General features: G+C 45.1%; 1 protein-coding gene across 1 annotated transcript in view; it reads right to left on the bottom strand.

Annotated features, from left to right (window-relative positions):
• LOC144508802 (uncharacterized) overlaps window positions 1-25464 on the bottom strand; it is a 61942-nt gene that overhangs the window by 21514 nt on the left and 14964 nt on the right. The window contains exons 3-6 of the mRNA XM_078237071.1: window positions 24504-24571; window positions 17392-17493; window positions 9439-9559; window positions 7511-7588 (exon numbers count right to left, since the gene is read on the bottom strand). Coding sequence (XP_078093197.1) covers window positions 7511-7588; window positions 9439-9559; window positions 17392-17493; window positions 24504-24571 — 369 coding nt within the window. The remainder of the gene's footprint in view (window positions 1-7510; window positions 7589-9438; window positions 9560-17391; window positions 17494-24503; window positions 24572-25464) is intronic.

The following is a 25464-nucleotide window of genomic DNA, read 5'->3' as shown; positions in this document are numbered from 1 at the left end:
AAATTCCTCCTCAGTGTACCCAAACAGGCGCCGAAGTGTGGCGACTTGGGGATTTTCACAGTAACTTAATTGCAGTGTTAATGTAAGCCTACTTGTGACACGAATAACTAAACTTAAAACTTTAAAGGAGGGAGAGACTCACTCCAGGCCAGGGAGGGAGTGACTCGCTCCGGGCCGGGTGGGGAGGGAGAGACTCACTCCGGGGTCAGAAGAGGCTGGATGTGATAATGAGAGCAGAGTGATGGGGGTGCATGGTGAGAATGAAAGAATTCATAGCTCAGGGGTATGAGAGACAGAGTCTGTTTGTGGGAGTGAGTGTTTGTGTCTGGTGAGAGTGTGTGGGTGTGATTTTATTGGCCATTCACACCCATCTACCACTGCAAGTGAGGATGGAGAATTCGGTGCTCAGCCAAATCTCAGTTCACTGCAGCGGGACCAGAAAATCCCACCGGCGTGAATGACTGGAAGCTTCCGTCCATGTGTGTGTGTGTGGACGGGGGGGGGGGGGGGGGGGGGGGGAGGAGGGGTGTTGGTGGTGAAGGGTGTGTGTCTGTGTGTGTGAAAGAGGGTTCTCTGTGTCTTGTGTGTAAGTCAGAGAGAGAGAGCAAAGGGAAGATTGAGAGGATGGGGGCACGTGCCCCAGGGGTTCTCATGCAAATTGTTTCTTTTAATACATCAGCTTTTTAAGAAAAATCATGCTTCATGTTGTGTCAAACTTTATCAGAAATTTGCTCATTGCACCCCCGCTGAACATCAAGTGTGAGACGATTGAAATCTGGCACCGCCCCCCCCCCCCCCCCCCACGTGAAAAGATTGGACAAACCTGATTGAGAAGGTTCAGCTTTATGGCTGTATTTAAGTGGCGTGCACCTGGCATGCTTTGCCTTTTCCACAACTCTGATGTCTGTAGATGTTGCTTTCTCCTCTGAGGGACCTCATGTAATTTCATTTGAGCGTCTTTAGCAAACACGGGGCCAGGGCAGGACAAGGGAGGCAGGTGAAGGTGGAAGGGGGTTTGGTAAAGTAGATGGATGGAGTGAAGGCTGGACAGAGGAGACAGGCTTAGGAAGGAAAGGCAGAGAGCTAGTGTCTGGGAAAGGGGGAGAGGGTGGAGTCTGTTAGTAGGCGAGGTCAGTGGTGCCGGTGGTAGGGCCTTGGGGATTAGGTCAGGGTACTGGCGAGAAGAGAAACAATACAGAGAGGGGAGTGGGATGTGGTACGGTGGCAGGCCCTAGGTTAGAGTCTGGTAGATGAAGGTCTCATTGGGTGGGTCACAGAGGATAACTGGACAGGTGGCTCAGATAGTGGGCAGAATCAGGATGGGCATGGGTTCGGTTACAGGTGTCAGCACTGAGAGGAGCAAGGGCATGTGAAGTGGATGGCGATACGGTCCAGGGTAACGGGGAGATTCAAGAGTGATAAAGGAAAAAGGAATGATGATATTGGGTGGGTCTGGGTGATGGAGGGAAATTGGTGAGTGACAGGGGGAGGGTAGAAGTTGGTGAAGCGAGTTTGAAAGGTGATGTGCACCATTTTTCCAAACTGACTGTGACCACACAGTTAGTCCATGAGATCCCTTAAGGTGGGAAGAGGGTTTTTCCAGGTGGGTGGAGTACAACGTCAGCACAAATGGCCGACTGAAGGGACAACGCAATAATTATGAGGCAACTTGATGTCAAAGACACCCAATTGTGTTCTCCTCTCTATGGTGAATCCCACATTGCAGCAGGTTTGTTCCTGACTCAGAAAATTAAGGTGTGGAACTGCCATTCATTGTACCATTAGAACATAGAACATTACAGCGCAGTACAGGCCCTTCGGCCCTCGATGCTGGGCCGACCAGTGAAACCAATCTAAAGCCCCTCTAATCTACACTATTCCAATATCATCCATATGTTTATCCAATGACCATTGAAATGCCCTTAATGTTGATGAGTCCACTACTGTTGCACGCAGGGCATTCCACGCCTTTACTACTCTGAGTGAAGAACCTACCTCTGACATCTGTCCTATATCTATCACCCCTCAATTTAAAGCTATGCCCCCTCAAAGAACAAACAAAGAACAAAGAATAGTACAGGAAACAGGCCCTTCGGCCCTCCAAGCCTGTGCCGCTCCTTGGTCCAACTAGACCAATCGTTTGTATCCCTCCATTCCCAGGCTGCTCATGTGACTATCCAGGTAAGTCTTAAACGATGTCAGTGTGCCTGCCTCCACCACCCTACTTGGCAGCGCATTCCAGGCCCCCACCACCCTCTGTGTAAAAAACGTCCCTCTGATGTCTGAGTTATACTTCGCCCCTCTCAGCTTGAGCCCGTGACCCCTCGTGATCGTCACTTCCGACCTGGGAAAAAGCTTCCCACTGTTCACCCTATCTATACCCTTCATAATCTTGTATACCTCTATTAGATCTCCCCTCATTCTCCGTCTTTCCAAGGAGAACAACCCCAGTCTACCCAATCTCTCCTCATAGCTAAGACCCTCCATACCAGGCAACATCCTGGTAAACCTTCTCTGCACTCTCTCCAATGCCTCCACATCCTTCTGGTAGTGCGGCGACCAGAACTGGACGCAGTACTCCAAATGTGGCCTAACCAGCGTTCTATACAGCTGCATCATCAGACTCCAGCTTTTATACTCTATACCCCGTCCTATAAAGGCAAGCATATCATATGCCTTCTTCACCACCTTCTCCACCTGTGTTGCCACCTTCAAGGATTTGTGGACTTGCACACCTAGGTCCCTCGCCTCTCCCTGGAGATCACATGGTCTGGAATGGGGGGGTGGGGGTGAGTTAATAGGTTGTGATGAACAAAGCATCGTAGCTGTGAGGGACAGCTCGGTGGATAGGATATTGGTATGTAGATAGGCTGGAAAATTGGGCGGGGATCCTGGATTCAATCCTGGACCGGGGAGCGGCGTGGGCTTGGAGGGCCGAAGGGCCTGTTCCTGTGCTGTATTGTTCTTTGTTCTCTGTGTTTCTATACTCCTGATGACTCTGCCATTTATTGTGCTAGCTATCACCATCCGAGGAAAAAGGCTCTCACTATCCACCCTATCTAATCCTCTGATCATCTTGAAACTCTATTAGGTCACCTCTTAACCTCTCTAACGAAAACAACCTCAAGTCCCTCAGCCTTTCCTCATAAAACCTTCCCACCATACCAGGCAACATCCTAGTAAATCTCCTCTGCACCCTTTCCAATGCTTCCACATCCTTCCTATAATGCGGTGACCAGAACTGTACGCAATACTCCAGAGTTTTGTACAGCTGCAACATGACCTCCCAGCCCCGAAACTCAATCCCTCTACCAATAAAAGCTAACACTCCGTCCACCTTCTTAACAACCCTATCAACCTGGGTGCCAACTTGTGGTAAACCACTGTTAAGCTTATTGCCTGTGTGTATGTGACATGCTTGGGCATGCCCCTGCCTGAGACTCCTCCCCCCCCGGTCCAGGTATAAAGGTGACTGCTCCCAACCCCCCTGCCTCAGTTGCCGGACCAGTTCATCAGCATGGGTGTGCTCCAAATCTTTTGCGAATAAAATCCTATTTGTTCTTGCATACAAACAAGTCTTTGCTTGATTGATTGTGCATCACAACTTTCAGGGATCTATGCACATGGACACCGAGATCTCTCTGTTCATCCACACTACCAAGTATCTTACCATTAGCCCAGTACTCTGTAATCCTGTTACTCCTTCCAAAGTGAATCACCTCACACTTTTCCGCATTGAACTCCATTTGCCATCTCTCAGCCCAGCTCTGCAGCTTATCTATGTCCCTCTGTAACCTGCAACAGCCTTCCGCACTGTCCACAACTCCACTGACTTTAGTGTCATCTGCAAATTTACTAACCCATCCTTCTACTACCTCATCCAGGTCATTTATAAAAATTACAAACGGCAGTGGCCCCAAAACAGATCCTTGCGGTACACCACTAGTAATTGAACTCCAGGATGAACATTTCCCATCAACCACCACCCTCTGTCTTCTTACAGCTGGCCAATTCCTGATCCAAACCGCTAAATCACCCTCAATCCCATGCCTCCGTATCTTCTGCAATAGCTTACCGTGGGGAACCTTATCAAACGCTTTACTGAAATCCATATATACCATATCAACTGCTTTACCCTCATCCACCTCTTTGGTCACCATCTCAAAGAACTCAATGTTTGTGAGGCATGACCTATCCTTCACAAAACCGTGTTGACTATCCATAATCAAATTATTCCTTTCTAGCTGATTATAAATCCTATCTCTTATAATCCTTTCCAAACTTTGCCCACAACAGAAGTAAGGCTCACTGGTCTATAATTATCAGGGTTGTCTCTACTTCCCTTCTTGAACAAGGGGACAACATTTGCTATCCTCCAGTCTTCTGGCACTATTCCTGTAAGAAGCTTAACAACACCAGGTTAAAGTCCAACAGGTTTATTTGGTAGCAAAAGCCACACAAGCTTTCGGAGCTCCAAGCCCCTTCTTCAGGTGAAGAAGGGGCTTGGAGCTCCGAAAGCTTGTGTGGCTTTTGCTACCAAATAAACCTGTTGGACTTTAACCTGGTGTTGTTCAACTTCTTACTGTGTTTACCCCAGTCCAACGCCGGCATCTCCACATCATGACTATTCCTGTAGACAATTACGACATAAAGATCAAAGCCAAAGGTTCTGCAATCTCCTCCCTAGCCTCCCAGAGAATCCTGGGATAAATCCCATCCGGCCCAGGGAACTCATCTATTTTCACACTTTCCAGAATTGCTAACATCTCCTCCTTATTAACCTCAATCCCGTCTAGTCCAATGGCCTGTATCTCAGTATTCTCCTCAACAACATTGTCTTTTTTCTGCGTGAATACTGACAAAAAATATTCATTTAGCGCCTCTCCTATCTCTTCAGGCTCCACACACAACTTCCCACTACTGTCCTTGACTGGCTCTAATCTTACCCTAGTCATTGTTTTACTCCTGACATACCTTTAGGGTTTTCCTTGATCCTACCTGCCAAAGACTTCTCATGTCCCCTCCTGGCTCTTCTTAACTCTCTCTTTAGGTCCTTCCTGGCTAACTTGTAACTCTCAAGCGCCCTAACTGAGCCTTCACGGCTCATCTTTACATAAGTCTCCTTCTTCTTCTTCACAAGACATTCAACTTCTTTAGTAAACCACGGTTCCCTCACTTGACCATTTCCTCCCTGCCTGACAGGTACATACTTATCAAGGACACCCAGTAGCTGGTCCTTGAACAAGCTCCACATTTCAATTGTGCCCATCCCCTGCAGTTTCCTTCCCCAACTTATGCATCCTAAATCTCTCCTAATTGCATCATAATTTCCTTTCCCCCAGCTATAACTCTTGCCCTTCGGTATATACCTATTCCTTTCCATCGCTAAAGTAAATGTAACCGAATTGTGATCACTATCACCAAAGTGCTCCCTTACCTCCAAATCTAACACCTGGTCTGGTTCATTACCCAGTACCAAATCCAATGTGGCCTCGCCTCTTGTTGGCCTATCTACATACTGTGTCAGGAAACCCTCCTGCACACATTGGACAAAAACTGACCCATCTAAAGTACTTGAACTATAGCTTTTCCAGTCAATATTTGCAAAGTTAAAGTCCCCCATAACAACTACCCTGTTACTTTCGCTCCTATCCAAAATCATCTTTGCAATCCTTTCCTCTACATCTCTGGAACTTTTCGGAGGCCTATAGAAAACTCCCAACAGAGTGACCTCTACTTTCCTGTTTCTAACCTCAGCCCATACTCCTCAGTAGACGAGTCCTCATCAAACGTCCTTTCTGCCACCGTAATACTGTCCTTGACTAACAATGCCACACCTCCACCTCTTTTACCACCTTCCCTGTTCTTACTGAAACATCTAAACCCCAGAACCTGCAACAACCATTCCTGTCCCTGCTCTATCCATGTCTCCGAGATGGCCACAACATCGAAGTCCCAGGTACCAACCCATGCTGCAAGTTCACCCACCTTATTCCGGATGCTCCTGGCATTGAAGTAGACACACTTCAAACCACCTTCCTGCCTGCCGGTACACTCCTGCGACGCTGAAACCATTTGCCATGGCTACAGTCACAGGCAGGGATGGAGGGAGGTAGACGCCTCTAAGGGGCACAACTTGTGGATTCAAACTGTCATCCTCGAGGTGAGTGCTCATCACTGACGAGAGGTCATGCTATTTGTCATTCTATGCTGCCAAGGCAATGGTTTCTCTATAGAGTTTTGAGGGAAGTGAGTGCAAGTAGAAAGGTATCCATGTATGGCTTCTTGCACATGGCTTTCATCATCCTGGTGAAAGAGCAATGTCTCCAGCAATGTCTGAACGGAAGGAAGACTGGTCTCCAGTCCTCCAGGATGTGCTTTACCAATGATGCAGACTCTAGGCAACCTGGCCTTAGTAATGGCTCTCATCCAGGTGAGGAGAAGGATAATCTGTCCCCTTTGGCACAGGGCTATGAGCAGCAAGAGGCTGGCAAACATGGGCTAGTCCAATGGCCTGACCATGGGTGTATAGCTGGCAGTGCTCTTACCTGGAGATAAGAAAGGCACCCTCTTACGTCCTGGAATGTGGCTGCTCTCACCTGCCAGCTTCCCCAGTATGAGGTGTGGCCGCGAGGGCTCTGGAGTACTGTGGAGCTCCTGGCCTGCAGTGAGTGAATGTCTGTCTGGGTGTCATGTAATTATGGTGCCAGCACCTTGGACCTCATCAGGTAATGGCAGGGTGGTGACTTCCTGACTGCCCTCCCACGAAATTTGCCGCGTTCCTTGCGGATACATAATTAATGAGCTCAAAAGCGTGTGTTCACCTGCCCTACTGCCCAGTGGGAATAACAACGACCATCTTGCCCACCACCATACATGGTCTCCAGAATGGAAATTTCTGCCCCACATCTGTGTTGCTCACTAACCACTCTGATCAGATCCTTGGTGTCCTATTTATTCCTCCACCTGCCTCATCATGATCCATGCTGTACATTTGAACTTTTTTGCCAAACAATTAATGGTTTCCTTCCAAGTACTTAGCGCAAGGTTAAAAACGGAGGTAAGGTATCAAAAGGAAAAGAATATAAAGAATCATGGTGCATTTTAACAACTTGCTGATTACGCATTTATATTTTTAGTTTTTGACCAATACCACCTCTGATGTTAGTGACAAACTGTAAAAATAGAGGAAAGGTAGCATGGACTAACAAGATAAGTGGTTTCAACCTGTGCCACCAAGTGGCGTAAAAATGCATAGCTTTGATTGCTTCTTCCCTGATAACCTGTACTTCAGCATGAACCATCACAAGAGGAAATTCAACAAATAGTGGGAAACACTGGGATAATCTTAAAAGAGGACACGACTCAGAATAAGACAAATTTCTACAAAGGGCAATCAGCACTTGCAGCCAGCAGCTGTTTTTAGGATTTATACTGACTGGCAACATACTGAATCAGTATAATAGTCAATAAACAGAATCATTTGAAATGCCAGACACTGAACACAAACCAGAGGAGTGGCCTCAGTGAAGTCCATCAGGAGATCTCCAGGAGCAGCTAACTCTGTGTGCTCTTCTTCCAAACTATTCTATAAACAGAGAGAAGTTACAAATTCACAAAAGGAAGGGTTTCAAACAATCTGGATCTACTTTACATTTCATTTAATTACCCCCGTCTAATGGCAAAAAAATCAAAGAAAGTTCCAGATGGAAGAAATGTTCAGAAATCCCCGCAGTGTGAAAATGGATTGCAGACAACCAAGTGATGCGGCCAAGTAAGACACGCAGTTCACAAATGCAGAATTAGTTTTGAAATACTTAATAACTTAAATACTTAAAAACTTAAGCACAAATCCCAGACACGTGGGTGGCACGGTGGCAAGCACTGCTGTCTCACAGCGCCAGGGACCCGGGGCAGCACTGCTGTCTCACAGCGCCAGGGACCCGGGGCAGCACTGCTGTCTCACAGCGCCAGGGACCCGGGGCAGCACTGCTGTCTCACAGCGCCAGGGACCCGGGGCAGCACTGCTGTCTCACAGCGCCAGGGACCCGGGGCAGCACTGCTGTCTCACAGCGCCAGGGACCCGGGGCAGCACTGCTGTCTCACAGCGCCAGGGACCCGGGGCAGCACTGCTGTCTCACAGCGCCAGGGACCCGGGGCAGCACTGCTGTCTCACAGCGCCAGGGACCCGGGGCAGCACTGCTGTCTCACAGCGCCAGGGACCCGGGGCAGCACTGCTGTCTCACAGCGCCAGGGATTCCCAGATTGGGTCACTGTCTGTGTGGAGTTTGCACGTTCTCCTCTCGTCTGTGTGGGTTTCTTCCGGGTGCTCTGGTTTCCTCCCACAGTCCAAAGATGTGCAGGTTGGATGGATTGGCCATGCTAAATTTCCCCTGTGTCAGGGGAACTACTAGGGTAAATGAATGGGGTTATGGGGATAGGGCCTGGGTGGGTTTGTGGTCGGTGCAGACTCGATGGGCCGAACGGCCTCCTTCTGCACTGTCGGAAGCTATGATTCTAGATGTTGAAAGAAGCGGTGTAATGACTTGCTTGTTGCTGGCTTTGCACATTACACAATGATGCTGGAGAAACTGAATGAAAAAAAATTAGGCTTGGAAAAAGAACGATGATGGATCCCAGGATAGGCGTTGAATATCGTGGCTGCAATGCTTCCTATCAAACTGATGTTCACTTTAAGACCATACATGAAAAATGGCCACTTCAGCAAATTGCCAGAGGACAGCTGACATTCATGAAGTCGGAGTCCAGTGTGCATCAGTGTATTCAGGAAAGTTGATTTGATTCATGCACATGGGCCAAGAGAACAGTAGGTAGTAATTTTTATGTACTGTACATAGGAAATAGGGGCATTTTCTCCCTCACACCTCACCCACCGTTCAATATGATCATTGCTGCTCTTCTACCTCAAGTTCACCTCACGTTCTAACCCCATATCCCTTAATTAAAATCGTTAAATCAGATGAAAGGCCCTCAAACTGAAACCTTAACTCTATTTCTCTCCACACTTGGTACCTGAGCTGCTGACTAGTTCTAACATTTTTTGTTTTTATTTCAGATATTCAGCATCTCCAATATTTTGCTTTTGTAGCTTAACTAATCATTTGGTTCATTGTTGATGATGATCTTGCTGTGCACAAATTGTTTGTCTACTTTCCTTACATAATAACAGTAACTATGCTTCAAAATAATTCATTAGCCCTTCGAGGCATCCTTAAGATGTAAATGATGCCAAATAAAGCATGTTCTTTCTTATCGATGTTAGATACTTCAGCCAAGGTTGCATTCAAAATATGGCAGCTATCATTACATTCCAGTTAACACGACAGCAATAGTTTAACATATATTTAACAATTGCATTTTATTACTTTAGCAGTAGATTATTTTGATGCAATTGCGTTCTTAAAACAAAGCCTGTACCTTGATGCAGGTGGGGAACTGTAACTGAACATCCGGATCGGGCTGTTTACTGGCTGGGGGAGGACTGCTTCGAGTGGCTGCGGCTAAGGCAGGAGGCAGGTCATCCTCATCACTATGGTTACTGTCAGAGAATCAAGGAGTTACTATGAACACATTCATCTTCATCAGGAAAGATCACAATTTGCAGAAATATGACACCAAGTAATCCATTAAGAATCAACTTTTATGAGTAATTGCTCGCTGTGCAAGAGTTCAGAACTTCTCAACACAGCTCTGGGACATCTCCTTTCACATTGAGTGCAAGGAACTCTGAATCAGCTTCAGCCTGTCCACTAAAACTGTCCTTCTGTATTCTTCGGGTACCAACAATGGAACCACTAGCCAACCACTTATCTCTCTAAGCCTTCGGAACATGTCTGGAGAAGAGGGGATTCAAGAAGAACCGTCACAGCACTCACCCACATCCTCCACCAACATTGAGTGACAGACAAACCTTGGTGGGTCATTAGTAGCTCAAGGTTAGACTCGGAGTCACTTTCTAGAGAACACCTCACAGATATGTACCCTCTGCAGTCAGAGGCAGGGACAGCCCAGGTCTCCGGCACTCAGAGGGCTGCTGGAGACCAGCCCCCTCCTGCTCAGTCCCAGTCAGATGATGAGCCTCTGGAAGTGGCTTCCAGCTCACTGGTGGAGATGCAAAGGGAGGCAGTGGAACATTGGGCAGAGATTCACCAGTCACTCATCAGAGTAGAGCGCAGGATGGAGGTGTCCCGATGCGTTCTGTCTGATGTCGTGGCTCTGACATGCGTGCGCCTCGAGGCCACCATTGAAAGGTGTTGACCACCATTAGAAGACCCTGATCCAGCAGATCCTTCTGGATTTGCGCTCTGTCCTGCACTCCATGGTCACACACTCTGGTGAGCACCATTGGGATATTGGCTACATGGGGAGTAGGCATTTGGCCCTCCCTCCAGGTGCCCCTTCTCCTGCAGGAGTCAGGCCGGGATCCTCCAGTTGCACTAAACTACGGAAGAGATTGAACATTTTCCCCCCATAATGTTCAGCAAATTGAGCACCTTTCTATCTTCAGCTATTTTGTTTGCCTGCACAAAATAGTCAAAACTCTCAGTATCAGAGCTCGAATCGATCCACATTTTCATCAAAGGGTCCCATGGCACCAATAACACCCACCATTTTTCTAACTAATGGAGGCTTCCAATTCCACACATTGCAACGCATTTCCAGCAGCTACCTTGATTTTCCTTTCACACAAGGTAACAAACTGAGCTTCCGCCTCTTATTTAACACACCCAGCTCTATAACTGCTGCAGAGTACCGCTACTCATCTCCACCCAGCCCGTCAGATGCAAAAAGTTTATTCTCTAACTCTTCTATTCACTACTTTTTCCTCGGTAAATTGATCTTGCCGGGTGGCTGGCTATTCACTGATCTTGTATCCTGGAGAATGATGCTTGGGAGCACAGAGTGTTTAAAACAACAGAGCTTTATTTACAGCTGTGTGTTCTCTTACAAGGCTGCTTCGTCTCTGTCTCTTTCCCACACTAGGGACTTATAACATCACTTCCAGTGAAAGCATGAGCAGAGCTTCAGTAGGCCAATAAGAATTAATATAAATATATAACATCCTCCTCCAGTTCATCCTCTGGAAGGGCCTCACCTCACTGTAGAGCCAGGTTCTGAACAGCACAGCAAACTGCAATCATGTGACAAACCCTCTCTGGTGCATTTCGTAGAGAGCAACCTGAGCAGTCCAGGCATCTGAATCATATCTTCAGAAGTCCTAAGGTCTGCTCTATGAGGAAGTGTGTGGTGGCACGAGCAGTGTTGTACCGTTCCTCAGCTCTAGTCTGATCGCGGTGCTCAGGAGTACTCAGCCACTGTTTAAGTGGGTAGCCATTATCCCCCAGCAAACATCCCTGCAGACTTTCTGGCCCCTTGAAGATCTCAGGCAGCTGGGAGTGACTAAGGATGTAGGAGTCATGACAACTCCCAGGGAATGGTGCACAAACGTGGAGGATGTGCTTTCGATGATCACACACCAACTGCACACTGGCAGAATGGAAGCCGTTACAGTTGACGAACCTCAAGTGCTGCTGCTGCCAGGGAGCCCAGACAGCCACATGTGCAGTCTATTGCTCCCTGCACTCTTGGGAACCCACCAACAAGTGAGAATGAGCCCTAAGAAGGAACACCTTAGCAATCCTCCTCATTTCTGACTTTGAGGTCCACACAGCTCCTGGGACCCCATCATCTGTGACTCCTTTCCATTTCGCAACAGGAATGCCTGCACTGTGACTCCTGTCTGCCAACTCCTGAACTTAAACAGTAGCCTTGACATTGTTCCCGTTTCCAAAGAGGACTATAGACAAAAGTAATCTACACAAACCACTGCAGCCCCAACCTGTTCAATGTTCATGCAAACCTTCCCTAATGTGCCACACTAACAGGCCCCCACCCCATAATCTGCAATCTGGGTGCATCCCCTTCCAGTAACACATGTTCTAACCATTTGACCTCCTTGTTTGTCTGCATTGCATAGAATCCCTACAGTGCCCATTTGGCCCATCGAGTCTGCGCCGACTACAATCCATATAAACTACATCGACTGCACTACCCTCATCTACACACCTGGTCACCTCCTAAAAAAATTCAATCAAATTTGTTAGGCACAACCTCCCTCTGACAAAACCATGCTGACTATCCCTGATCAAACCTTGCCTCTCCAAGTGGAGAGAAGAAAAAAAATTAAAGCTGTACTTCCCTCTTAAGGAAAACAGCCATGGATTAAAACCACCTGACCACTCAAGGGCCAAACCAGATATAAAATTGGGTGTTATGGAAAAGAACCTTTGACAAGGTACCGCATGGTAGGTTGTTGCATAAAGTTAAATTTCAAGGGATCCAGGGTGAGGTATCTAAATGGATACAAAATTAGAGGGTGTAGAGAGTTGTTTTTCAAACTGGAGGCCTGTGACTAGCGGTGTGCCTCAGGGATCAGTGCTGGGACCACTGTTATTTGTCATTTATATTAATGATTTGGATGAGAATATAGGGAGCATGGTTAGTAAGTTTGCAGATGATACCAAGATTGGTGGCATGGTGAACAGTGAGGAAGGTTATCTCCAATTGCAATGGGATCTTGATCAATTGGGCCAGTGGGCTGGTGAATGGCAGATGGAGTTTAATTTAGACAAATGCAAGGTAATGCATTTTGATAGATTGAACCAGGGCAGAACTTACTCAGTTAACGGTAGGGCGTTGGGGAGAGTTACAGAGCAAAGAGATCTAAGGGTACATGTTCATAGCTCTTTGAAAGTGGAGTCACAAGTGGACAGAGTGGTGAAGGTGGCATTCAGCATGCTTGGTTTCATCGGTCAGAACATTGAATACAGGAGTTGGGACGTCTTGTTGAAGTTGTACAAGACGTTGGTAAGGCCACACTTGGAATACTGTGTGCAGTTCTGGTCACCCTATTATAGAAAGGATATTATTAAACTAGAAAGAGTGCAAAAAAGATTTACTAGGATGCTACCGGGACTTGATGGATTGAGTTATAAGGAGAGGCTCAATAGACTGGGACTTTTTTCTCTGGAACATAGGAGGCTGAGGGGTGACCTTATAGAGGTCTATGAAATAATGTGGGGCATAGACAAGGTAGACAGTCAATATCTTTTTCCAAAGGTAGGGGAGTCTAAAACTGGAGGGCATAGGTTTAAGGTGAGAGGGGAGAGATACAAAAGTGTCCAGAGGGGCAATGTTTTCACACGGAGGGTGGTGAGTGTCTGGAACAAGCTGCCAGAGGTAGTAGTAGAGGCGGGTACAATTTTATCTTTTAAAAAGCATTTAGATAGTTACATGGGTACGACGGGTATAGAGGGATATGGGCCAAATGCGGGCAATTGGGATTAGTTTAGGGGTTTTTTAAAAAAAGGGCGGCATGGACAGGTTGGGCCGAAGGGCCTGTTTCCATGCTGTAAACCTCTATGACTCGAGATTACAGGAGCACATCAGGATTAAGTAGGAAATCAGAGGAAGTTAAAATATAAATGTTTTTATACTTATTTGGTGAAATCGCCGATGAAATAATCCTGATATAAGGTATTGTATTAAAAACCTTTGACAAGTATTTTAATCTTCAAGTGGTGGAGCAAACAGGGATAGAGCAAAACAGTAAAGCAATTAAAGAGCAAAATACAATATTCAAACAAACCACGCGATGGTAGTAGACCACATCAGTACAATGAAGTGCACGAGACAAATAATTCAGTGCAGAGGAAAGAGGAGGCTGAGAAGCAACTGGAAGACTTAAACATAAATCGTTTTGAAAAGGCTGAGACATTACCCAAACTGCAACAGCAGGTGGCAGTGATGAGCCACCTGGCTCTGGCTGAAGGTAAAGTTGGAGAACATTCCAAACTGTGAGCAGATAATGAAGCCATGAACAACAAAATTACAGAACTGAAACAAGCTAGAACTTCACCAGAGGCAGAACTGGCCAACAGTGAAACCAAAATGAAGGACAAAGCTCTGCTGCAGGCAGAGAAAGAAATGACAGAAATAATATAAGAAAATGTTTGCATCAAAGCTGAATTGGAAGACTTGGAAGACATGATTCAAGCAGAATGTGTGTCTTTGAAAATGCATGATAAACTAAAATCTTCAATGAATCAAACTGTTCAAGATCTGAACAAACACATTTCCGAGGTGTCACAAGGGTACAGAAGAGGCATTGAAAGAAAAAGGATTGAATGTCGAGAAGAATGCAGTAAGTTAAAATCTGAATTATGTGCAGACTTCTTCAAAAGCACAAGGAGGAAATAACAACTCTGAATTCCATTCCAAGGAGGAGGTGGAAGAACTCAACCAGAAATATGTTACAGCCCAAGAGCAAGCAGAAAGTGTACTTAAAGAACTTGCTACCTTGAAAGACTCTTTGACTAAGCAACGCAAATCCGTGGAAAAACATGAGGAGTTAGAAAAGATGTTTAACAAACTGTGTTGGAACTATCAGCAGTGACAAAGCAATACACTGAAATGCAGAGTGAGCAGGCATGAGCTGATCAGGAAAATAAACAGTTGAGAGAACAGCTAATTGTCCTTCAAGATTAAATGCAAAAGTTATCCCTAATTCTTCAGCAGCACAAATAAATGACAGCTACCTTGAATAGCAGCATGCAGGAACACCAGAAAAAAGTGGAGAAGACCGTTGAATTACAAGAAAAGTCAAGCCGGAGCTCTTAAGCCTTGTAAAGACAAGGAAAACATGTTCAGGGACCTTCACAAGCTACAAAAATCCCTTAGGTCAAAGTTGGTTCCTCTGGAAGGTTACAAAGAGAAGCAAAATGAACTTAATGTCATTGTGAAACAACTAAAGAATCAGTTGACAGAGAAGGCTCAGCAAATGTTCAATATTCTAGAAGCTAACCAAGAGATATGAGAAAGAGACTGCAGAGCTGAAGATCAAGGAACTAAGAGGAAAAGCACTGTATGCCTGAAACCCACAGACCACAATCAGTAAGCATAGGCAACAACAACTCCTCCACAATCATCCTCAACACTGGTGCCCCACAAGGCTGCATCCTCAGCCCCCTTCTATACTCCTTATACACCGATGACTGTGTGGCCAAATTCCCCACTAACTCGATTTTCAATTTTGCTGATGACACCATTGTAGTGGGTCAGATCTCAAACAATGATGAGACGGAGTACAAGAAAGAGATGGAGAATTTGGTGAACTAGTGCAATGACAATAATCTCTCCCTCAATGTCAACAAAATGAAGGAGATAGTCATCGACTTCAGGAAGCGCAGTAGAGGACATGCCCCTGTCTACATCAATGGGGTGAAGTGGAAATGGTTGAAAGTTTCAGGTTTCTTGATATCCAGATCACCAACAACCTGTTCTGGTCCCTCCACACTGACACTATAGTTAAGAAAGCCCAACAACGCCTCTACTTCCTCAGGAGGCTAAGGAAATTAGGCATGTCGCTCCGACTCTCATCAACTTTTATAAATGCACCAAAGAAAGCATTCTTTCTGGTTGTATCACAGCTTGGTATGGCTCCTGCTCTGCCCAAGACCACAAGAAACTACAGAGTGAATGAAGCCCAGTCCATCACGCAAACCAGCCTCCCATCCATTGACTCTGTCTACATTTCCCGCTGCCTCAGAAAAGCAGCCAGCATAATTAAGGACCCCACGCACCCCAGACATTTTCTCTTCCACCTTCTTCCATCAGGAAAAAGAAACAAAAGTCTGAGATCACGTACCAACCGACTCAAGAACAGCTTCTTCCCTGCTGCCATCAGACTTTTGAATGGACCTACCTTGCATTAAGCTGATCTTTCTCAACATCCTGCCTATGACTCTAACACTTCATTCTGCACCCTCTCCTTTCCTTCCCTATGTATAGCATCTTTGTCTGTATAGCAAGAAACAATGCCACTGTATGTTAGTACATGTGACAATAATAAATCAAATCAAATCTTACTGAGAATATTGAGAAATGAAATGGCTGAAATGAAAATCAAGAGTTTTGAATGGCAAGAGAAAGTAGAAGTTTGCACAAAGGAACATGAAGAGTCACAGAAACGATTAGCAAAAGGGCAATTCAGAATGTGATCTTGAAGTATAGTATAGAGGAATTGGGTTCCGCAAAGGGAAAACTGTAGAGAACTAACTTGTAACTTGTTTACAATTTACATAGATGGTCTGGAGTTGGGGACCAAGTGTCGTGTGTCAAAGTTTGCAGATGACACTAAGATAAGTGTTAGAGCAAAATGTGCAGAGGATACTGAATGTCTGCAAAGGGATATCGATAATTTAAGTGAGTGGGCAAGGGTCTGGCAGATGGAGTACAATGTTGGTAAATGTGAGGTCATCCATTTTGGTAGGAATAACAGCAAATTGGACTATTATTTAAATGGTTAAAAAATTGCAGCATGCTGCTTTGCAGAGGGACCTGGGTGTCCTTGTGAATGAATCACAAAATGTTGGTTTGCAGATGCAGCAGGTAATTAAGAAGGCAAATGAAATGTTGTCCCTCATTGCGAGAGGGATAGAGTTTAACAATAGGGAAAGGTTGTCAACCTTAAATGTTAAACTCTGTTTCTCTCTCCACAGATGCTGTCAGACCTGCTGACTATTTCCAGCAATTTTTGTTTTAATTTTAAATTTTCAGCATGTGTAATATTTTAATTTTATAATTCACTTATCATCCTCTTCATGTTTTAGATTTTAGCAGCTGTGTTTTGAAATTTTCTTTTTGAAATAAGCTTTGTGTGATTTTGTTTCCTATTGATGTGGCCAACAAAGACCAGACTCTATACTCCCAGAGAGCTTAATAGTGACAGCTTTTAACCATCTGGTGTTTCACATTATCGAAAGATAGAGAGGATAGGTATGCCCTATGAAACTGAAGTGTAAAAGTCGCAAGGGAGTTACATTGCCAAAGGGCAAATACATTTATTCATCCAGATATATTGCAGACACTAAAGTACAAATGCTGATCGGTGTTTTTCATTCCCACACAGTTTGCAGTGAGGTATTGCCAGTGCTTCCACTAATCTCAGAGCCAAGACTGACAACATGATGTTGTGACTCAGGAGTGTGAAACTAAACCTTGCTATTTCACCAAACCTACTTAAATTGTAGCTATTCAATATACTGAACTCACCCTTCTGTTAGCATTGAATGCAGAATTTCACTACACTACCTCCACACTGGATAATGCATGCAGTGTAACCTTCTGTCACAACAACCAGCATTTGGGATTGGAAAGATTCAAACATTGAACATGCAATGGGATTAATCTGTACATACAAATCTTCAGTTATTTTCTTTCTTTTCGAAGCATTGTGCTAAAACAAGCCAAATTTAACATAATTAACAGAACTTGTTAAGAGCTATTGGTGAGCATTTACAAAGGACTCACAAGCTGTACTGTCTTGTAAGCTTCCTTACGCGTGAAGGTTTTGGTCGTTGTTTCTCCTGAACTCCACTTACTGGTGTACTATCTTGTGATGGATCCAAAGACCTAGTATTGTTCAAAAAGATGGTCAATGTAATGCTTATTTTTTGAAAACAAACAGACAAGGTCCATATAGGAGGGATACACACACTGTTTCATTGTATTAGACTCTAGCAATGTGAAGAAACCAACAACAACTTATACTTATTTAACACCTTCAGTGTAATGAAACATCCCAAGGCACATCACAGCAGCATCATGAAACAAAGTATAACACTGAGCCACATGAGGAGGTACTGGACCAGATACTCCAGTTTTGAGATTGGCAGTGGACTGAATTTGTGCTGCTGGTTCGCATCAGGACTTTGAGGAAGTTGTGACGCATGAACAGGCGCTGTAATTACCCAGGAAGTTTAAACTTCTGATTCGTGCTGCCTGGGAAAACTACAAGAATGTATCTTACATAGAGCTCAGTCTTGGAGACTTGGGTGAGATGCTCATTACTTACCCTACACTTACTTACTCTTAGAGGCACCTGTGAAAGATGTTATATGAATGCTTGTTGCTGGCTGTAATCTAAGATAGGCAAACTCCCCAGAGCCTGGGGTATGAACCTAGGAGCTTCTGGTCTGCCTGAGTCAGTACCACAGGATGCAGTACCACAGTAAACTGTAACATTAGAGACATTAAACCAAGTATCATTCATTTTGTCTATTTTCCTTCCATTTCTGTCCTCTGCTCCTGAAGGCAATAACTCCTTCTGGGATGCAGCTCTGCAGGGCACCTAACCTTTCTTTACACACAGGGCCACAGTGACTGCAGGTTGTGAAGAGCATAACAAGTGTGCCTGATTCTGGCAGCCACACGTTAGGCACATTCCAACAGGGATCCGTGCATAGCAACAGACAGCAGGAACCTTGGCTGATTTTTCCCCTTCCAAGCTGCAGAAGCCAACTACAGCAATGCCAATCGGCCACCCAAATTAAATTAGCTCAGAATAGGGATGAACTTCGGGACAATAATAAGCCAAGTGGGGCCTCTTCTCTCGAGGCCATCAGGACAGAAATGTTTTTAAAAGAATTACTCGAGTCTTAAACCTTTTTTTTTTTGCTGTCTCTTACTTCTAATTAGTAAATTAATCTTCTGAAGGGATTTATGCTGAGCAATAAAGTTGTATGATTGAATTCTGACTGCAGAGGGCAGTCTTTGCAGTTAAATGTTATTGTGCATAAACTGAAAGAAACTGGACTGGATTCGGTTGTTTCTCTTTACATAGATCCACATAAATAATGCTCATTCAAAAGCAATGTCAAACATCAAAAATTGCTATTTCCAATACGTAAAAATATCCCATGACAACTTAAAAAAAGAAAAACAGAGGCTTACAGAGAGAAAGAAAAATCAGCTTGTATAACCCAATGATAAAACGGGGAAAGGGTTCGGCTTAATAAACAACATATTATCCAACAGATATCCACTTAAATGTGTGAAAGCTGTCAGCTGCTGTCAGCACTGACTGTGACTGAAGAGGTTTGGTAGAATCAGTGCATCAATATTAAAAAAAAACAATGAAATAAGGTAATGGAATAGTGAAAAACCTAGTTTATGGTCATGTACTAGTGGTAACATTACAGTATGGTCTTTGAAAATGAAACATGATATAAATATGCTGTTACGGTGCAGAATCTCGACTACTACTAATTTTTTGTAGTTTTTAAAAAATCTAACAGCTTAGGTCCAGGTTGTGATTCAGTCAGACAGTATTTTAATACAGATAGTAGTCACTTCAAATTATTATGGCAATCATCTTAGAAAATTAACAGCATCAATAACCCGAGTTCAGTTTTTTGAAACTGGGACATCCTGTTTAGGCTTCACACTTGTTGTAAATCGGCAATGTTGAAGTATGAATGTGTGACATGATGATGATCCAAAAAAATAAATTGGCTTTGATGACTATTGGTACAGGGAGGAGGGGACAGTAGTTGGAGCTTCGGTCAGTCATGGCACTTCTTCTCCTCAGCTCGGTGACGTCTCTCTAAGCCATTCAAACTTGCGCAATTCAGCCAGAGTCAAACTCGCACTGTTGTTGTGTGCTGTCCAATCCTCAATAAAGTCCCACGTAAGAGGTCAGTGTGCAAAATTAAGGCACATGGGACGGGAAGTAATATATTGGCATGGATTGAGAATTTGTTAGCAGACAGGAAACAGAGCAAGAATAAATGGGTCTTTTTTGGAGTGGAAGGTGGTGATTAGTGGGGTACTGCAGGGATCAGTGCCTGGAGCTCCAGCTTCACAATATACATCAACGATTTGGATGAGAGAATCAAGTGTAATGTTTCCAAGTTTGTTGATGGCACAAAACCAGATTCACTTGAGTGGTGAGGAAGCTTCGGGTGATTTAGAGAAGTTGAGTGAGAGGGAAAATAGATGGCAGGTGCAATGCAATTTGGGTTAAGTGTGAAAGTTATCCACTTTGAGAGGAGAAAGAGAATGGCACAATATTATTTAAATGGTGATAGATTAGGAAATGTTGATGTACAAAGGGACCTGGGTGTCCTCATACAACCAGTCATTGAAAGCAAGCATGCAGGTGTAGCAGGCAGTTAGGAAGGCAAATGGTCTGTTGGCTTTCATTGCAAGAGGATTTGAGTACATTTAAGTTGGGGCAGCACAGTGGTTAGCACTGCTGCCTCACAGTACCAGGAACTCAGGTTCAATTCCGGCCTCGGGTCATTGTCCATGTGGAGTTTGCACGTTCTCCCGGTGTCTGCGTGGGTTTCCTCTGGGTGCTCCGGTTTCCTTTCACAGTCCAAAGATGTGCGAGTTAGGTTGATTGGCCATGATAAATTGACCCTAGTGTCAGGGGATTAGCAGGGTAAAGATGTGGGGTTACGGGAATAGAGCCTGGGTGGGATTGTGGTTGGTGTAGGCTCGATGGGCCGAATGGTCTCCTACTGTACTGTAGGGATTCTATGATTCTATGACAAGACCAAGGATGTCTTACTGCAGCTGTACTGGGCCTTGGTGAGATCGCACCTGGAACACCGTGTGCAGTTCTGGTCTCCTTACCTAAATAAAGATATACTTGCCATAGAGGGAGTGCAGTGAAGGTTCACCAACCTGATTCCTGGGATTACAGATTATCATATGAGGAGAGATTAGGTCAGCTAGGCCTGTATTCACTGTGGTTTAGAAGATTGAGAAGGATATAATTAAAATGTATACAATTCTGACACGGCTGGGGAGAGTGAATGCAGGAATGCTGTGGATGCAGGCATAATGTTTCCCCAGGCAGCGGGAGGCCTAGAACAAGGGGTCATGATATCAGGATACAGGGTCGGCCATTCAGAGCTGGGGTGAGGAGAAATGTCTTCATTCAGAGGTGGTGAACTTGTGGAATTCTCTACCACAGGTGGAGGTCAAGTCACTGAATGTATTTTAAAAAGAAATACGTCAATTTCTAGAAACTAAAGGGGTCAAGGGGTATGGGGTGAGAGCAGGAATGCGGTGTTAAGATTGAGGATCAGCCATGATCACATTCAATGGCGGAGCAGGCTTGATGGGCCGAATGGCCCACTCCTATTTTCTATGTTTCTCTCCCATATACCTTCTCACTAGCTTTGTGAGTTACTTCACTTAGCCATCAGCTATCTGACCTGACTCAACATGCAGGCCCAAATCTTGCAGTCTCTGGATCATTGGAAGGTGTGTGTCAGGACGCTGTGGGAGTCCTGGCATGTGAACTATGTGTGAATTTCCCAGCAGGTTTAAACATCAGATGGACAAATCCATACCGCCCAGCTCCCTGCACAATGTCTCTACTCTGAGCTAGATTCTGAGATTTGGAACAGATCCACACAACTTATCTTGATGGTTACCCAGGAAACGTTAGCGTAAAACCTGGTCTAACACCTGGGTAACTATTCCCCCACCCCCTGACCACTTGATGAACTTCCAACCTGACTAATCCTGAGCACCCAGCTGCCCCTTTGACTTGATTTAACTAGCCCCAACCTTGATGGAACTTCTCCCCTGATCTGACTAGCCCAGCCAGCTGACTACCTAACTTACCCGTCAATCCCTTGATCCGATCCGACTACATCCTCAACTCAACCTGACTACACTCTGCCCAATCCAACTACCCAATGGCCACCAAATTACCCCCAGCCCCTGACCTAACTAACTCCTTGACCCAACTACACCTTCTTGACTAAACCCCGACCAGGCCTGACAACCTCACCCAACCGGACTATCCCTGACCAAATGTCCATCCCCCTAACTATCTCACTTATTTATCCACTCACCTGCCTCACCTACCTACCAACCACCACCCACTTATTTAGCCACCCATTCAGCCATCTAATCCACCTAACCCCTCACTCAGCTACCCATCCACTTACCCACCTCATCCACCTATCCACTCACCTACCTACCCACCTCATCCAACTACCTACTCAGAAATGCACAACAGCATCTGGTCAGGAGAGTCCTCGTTCACAGCACTGACTGCGAGATTCAGGCCATGGTTCCCCCCCAGTCCTGTAGCCTTCTCAAGGTGAGTAAAACAACACACAGGCAATTGAGGAAAAGGGAAAGAGAGGAGATGAAAGGAAAGAGTAGAGAAGAGACAGGAGAGAAAACGGACTCAGGAAGTGAGCAAACCAGAAAGAAAAAGGGGAAAAAAAAGAAATTGGAAGGAATAGAGTCACAGAAAAACAAGAGAGGAAGAAGAAAGAGAAGGGAGAAAAATTAAACAAAAATATAAGAGAAAGATAGGAGATAAAACAGAGAGAAATTAAAAACACATTAATGTGATCTTGGCAAATGGAGCAAGATTAGCTCACTAGTGGTACTTATTGTGAGGTACTGCAGCATTACTGAGGTTGAGGGATTGGTATGTTAAACACTGGTAATCATCAAAGCACTTTTAAAAAAAATAGCATTTGGACGTACAGGGGTAATTTTAAACCCCAAAACAGATGGATTTGAGCCAAGCGTGAAATTAAAATCTAAAAAGAAAAGTCAAACATGAACCCAATCTCTCATGATCCTGTCCGCTTTCAGCTGTGATGGAGGTGGGAAAGGTGGGTTAGGCAGCTGGCCTGCTCCCAGTTGGCTGGCCCCTAACTTAAGTACTTCAATCAAGTTGGAGCCTATCAGTCAACCAGGTTTCCCGGGAATGGGAAACAAAAGGAGGTGAGAAGAGCGGATGAATGTCTTTCCAGTAATGCATGTGGGCCAGAAGGAGGGGTACTTCCTCACAGCCCAGCAAACTATGCTGTTAACTTCCCCAGTGACCACAACCCCACTGTGACCATATCCAGTCTCTTCATGATCCAGTGCCCTCCTGCTGTCCTCCACAGGATACAAAGTCATCCCCAGCTTATTATCCCCTCCACAATCTCGGCCATGAATCTTTCCCATGCTCTTCCCTCTGCTCCCTACCTTACCTCTGACCCACCACAAATGTTCTTCATAACCCCCACAACTTTACCCCCAGCCTTCAATCTCAACGGGCATTTGCTCCAGTCTACATTCTGAGCCACGATCTCTCGCTTCCCCTCCCCTCCACTCCATTCCATGGCTGCAGCCCAGTGCCATAAGCCGACCAGTCCGACAACCAGCCAACCTTTCACTCTGGCTGTGGCAAGGTAACTGATTCCAGAAGTTGGTAATCGGATCCTTGCATTAGATTTGGCACAACCTGAAGGACATTTGTATTTCCAGTATTCCCAACACTGATATTTCATCACCCATCCATTTGCTCCTTGCGTATAAACCTTAAGAGCCGTGAGGGAACTAAACAGCTCATAAATTTCTCATCACGAGGAAACGTCCCATCCAGAGGAAAATGTTATAAACGGGCCTGATGGCGAGGATCTCCACTTAAAGCAAAATCAATGCAGAGAAAAACTGTTGGGGGTCTTGCTCTATCCAAAAAAGCCACAAGATCCTTTGGGATTATCACAGATAAAGGGGTCGGCATAATATGCCATTCTGGAATCATTCACAGAATATTTGAAAAATTTTCCATTTCCCACATAGCCAGCCTTGTGCACAGGTTTCTGATCTGTTTCCTGTTGGGCCTGAATTTTTTGGATGGTGGTGTCTCACTTCCCATCATCCAAAGTGTTGATGGGGAACACATCCCCATCAGCTCTGAGTGCCCCCCAGTCATTTCACGCCTCTCACTCAGGAGGAATTCCCACCTTAGAGAGATGCTCCTGCAGCCACAGTGGACTGAAAAAGAAAGGCAGGATGACATTGGAGCCTATGCCTGGGCACCGGAGGCCCAGATAAGTTCAACAGATCCCAGGATGGAGAGGATAGGGAAGGCCTGGGGTGGGGTGGTGAGGGGGAAGGAACAAAGGAGGCAACTGGGGTCTTGAGGGAGAAGCTGAGGATAAAGGGGGAAGGGGGCTTCTAATGGAGGCACTCACCTTCGTCCTGGATCTAATTCTGTTCTTTCTTGGGCTTCCCCCCACCATCCTCCCACCCGCTTAAAATTTGAAGCTGAGTGGGAAATAGCACTTGAAGAGTGAACTTCCTGTTCAAGCCTTGCCTGCATAAAATCAATGTTTGGCCAGATGGGCAGGAGCTCGGAGGGAATCCTGTTCTTTTAATTGCACGCTCCCACACCCTGCCTAAGGACCTGCTAATGGCGGAGCATAAAATTGTCTATCAGAGAGAGTACATCTTAGGCCTCCATTCCCAACACTACAGAGCTCAGGTGGCTAAAATCTTGCGGCACTTTGTGCATTTGCCATCTCATTACTGAAACAGATGGGAAGGAGGTAAAATAGATTTTTTTTTCTCAGACTTAGTGGCATCAGCAGTCCGAGTTAAGAAGCATGGTTCTTTGGGGAGGTTGGTTGTAAAACGTTTTGGAAAAAAAAACCATGAGAAAATATGACCTCATATGATAGATATTCTCCAACTAAAGGTGGCACTCCTTGAAATGCTAGGCAGAAAGAAGTCCAAATGCTGGCTGGGCTGCTCTTAGTTTTGTGGAACCTTTTCCCATGGGAGGATTTGAGAAGACACACAAAAATAAAATGCAGACTTTGACTGACCTTACACCATCCACCTGCGTGCCAGGGGATTTATTGTGGCTGCTCAGAACTGGCTCCTCTTTCTTAAACTGAAAGAAAAAAACCGCAATTAGAAATAGTAATACATTACTAAACATTTCAGTTGGCAGCCATGAGTTGGCAGTATCTGTATTCCTTCTGATATACGAACGCCATGCTCGGAGTCTCTGGATTAATTAGCTTGTCTGGGTCAATGGAGGACAGCTGGAGAGCATGAAGGCCCGAGCCTGCACCAGTGTGCACATGGACCATCCCAATACTTCTTTATATCATGGAATGCAGAAGTATGAATCACGCTGCTGGAAAAATAACCCACTCCATTGTTGTTAAAGTTTCAAATTTTCATGAAATGATGGTTATAATTCAATCACTGAGCTTTGTGACCAAGGAGGTGGCCATTTGGCCCATTATATGTGTGCTGACTGAAAAAAGAGCTTTCCAGATCCAGGTAAATTGATTCGAACTATCAAGGAAGTAATAGTTATCTTATGCTTCATGTACCCGATGTGTTATGATCTTTGGAGGTCCAATTTTAGTAACAGAATATATATATGAATATATGTATTTAGTATGAGAAGTGCAGAGAAGCAGCCCAGGAGTTGCTCGTAACTATCCATTCAAGCTTTGAGCATTCAGTAATCCCTACACAACTCCTCTAAGGATAGTAATGCAATTTGTGCACCACTGATCTGCCCAGATCTTCACTGGCTATCACAATTGCTAGTAAAAAATAGTTGTGATAAAGCAGAAGCAGTATAAACTTGGCATGATTTCTTTCTGGAACATATCACATAGGCAAGTAGCCCAACTACAGCTGAAACAACTGCAGTTATTTCAAGGCTTTCAGCTGGAAAATGTTACTGTTAGATATTCTTCACACATCAATCATACACTCACAAATCAACCTCAGTCATATGGCCGTCAAAATCAGGAATGACAAAGT

Source organism: Mustelus asterias, chromosome 2 (genome assembly GCF_964213995.1).
Source record: "Mustelus asterias chromosome 2, sMusAst1.hap1.1, whole genome shotgun sequence".
NCBI lineage: Eukaryota > Metazoa > Chordata > Chondrichthyes > Carcharhiniformes > Triakidae > Mustelus > Mustelus asterias.
This window is presented reverse-complemented; position numbering and strand designations above follow the sequence as displayed.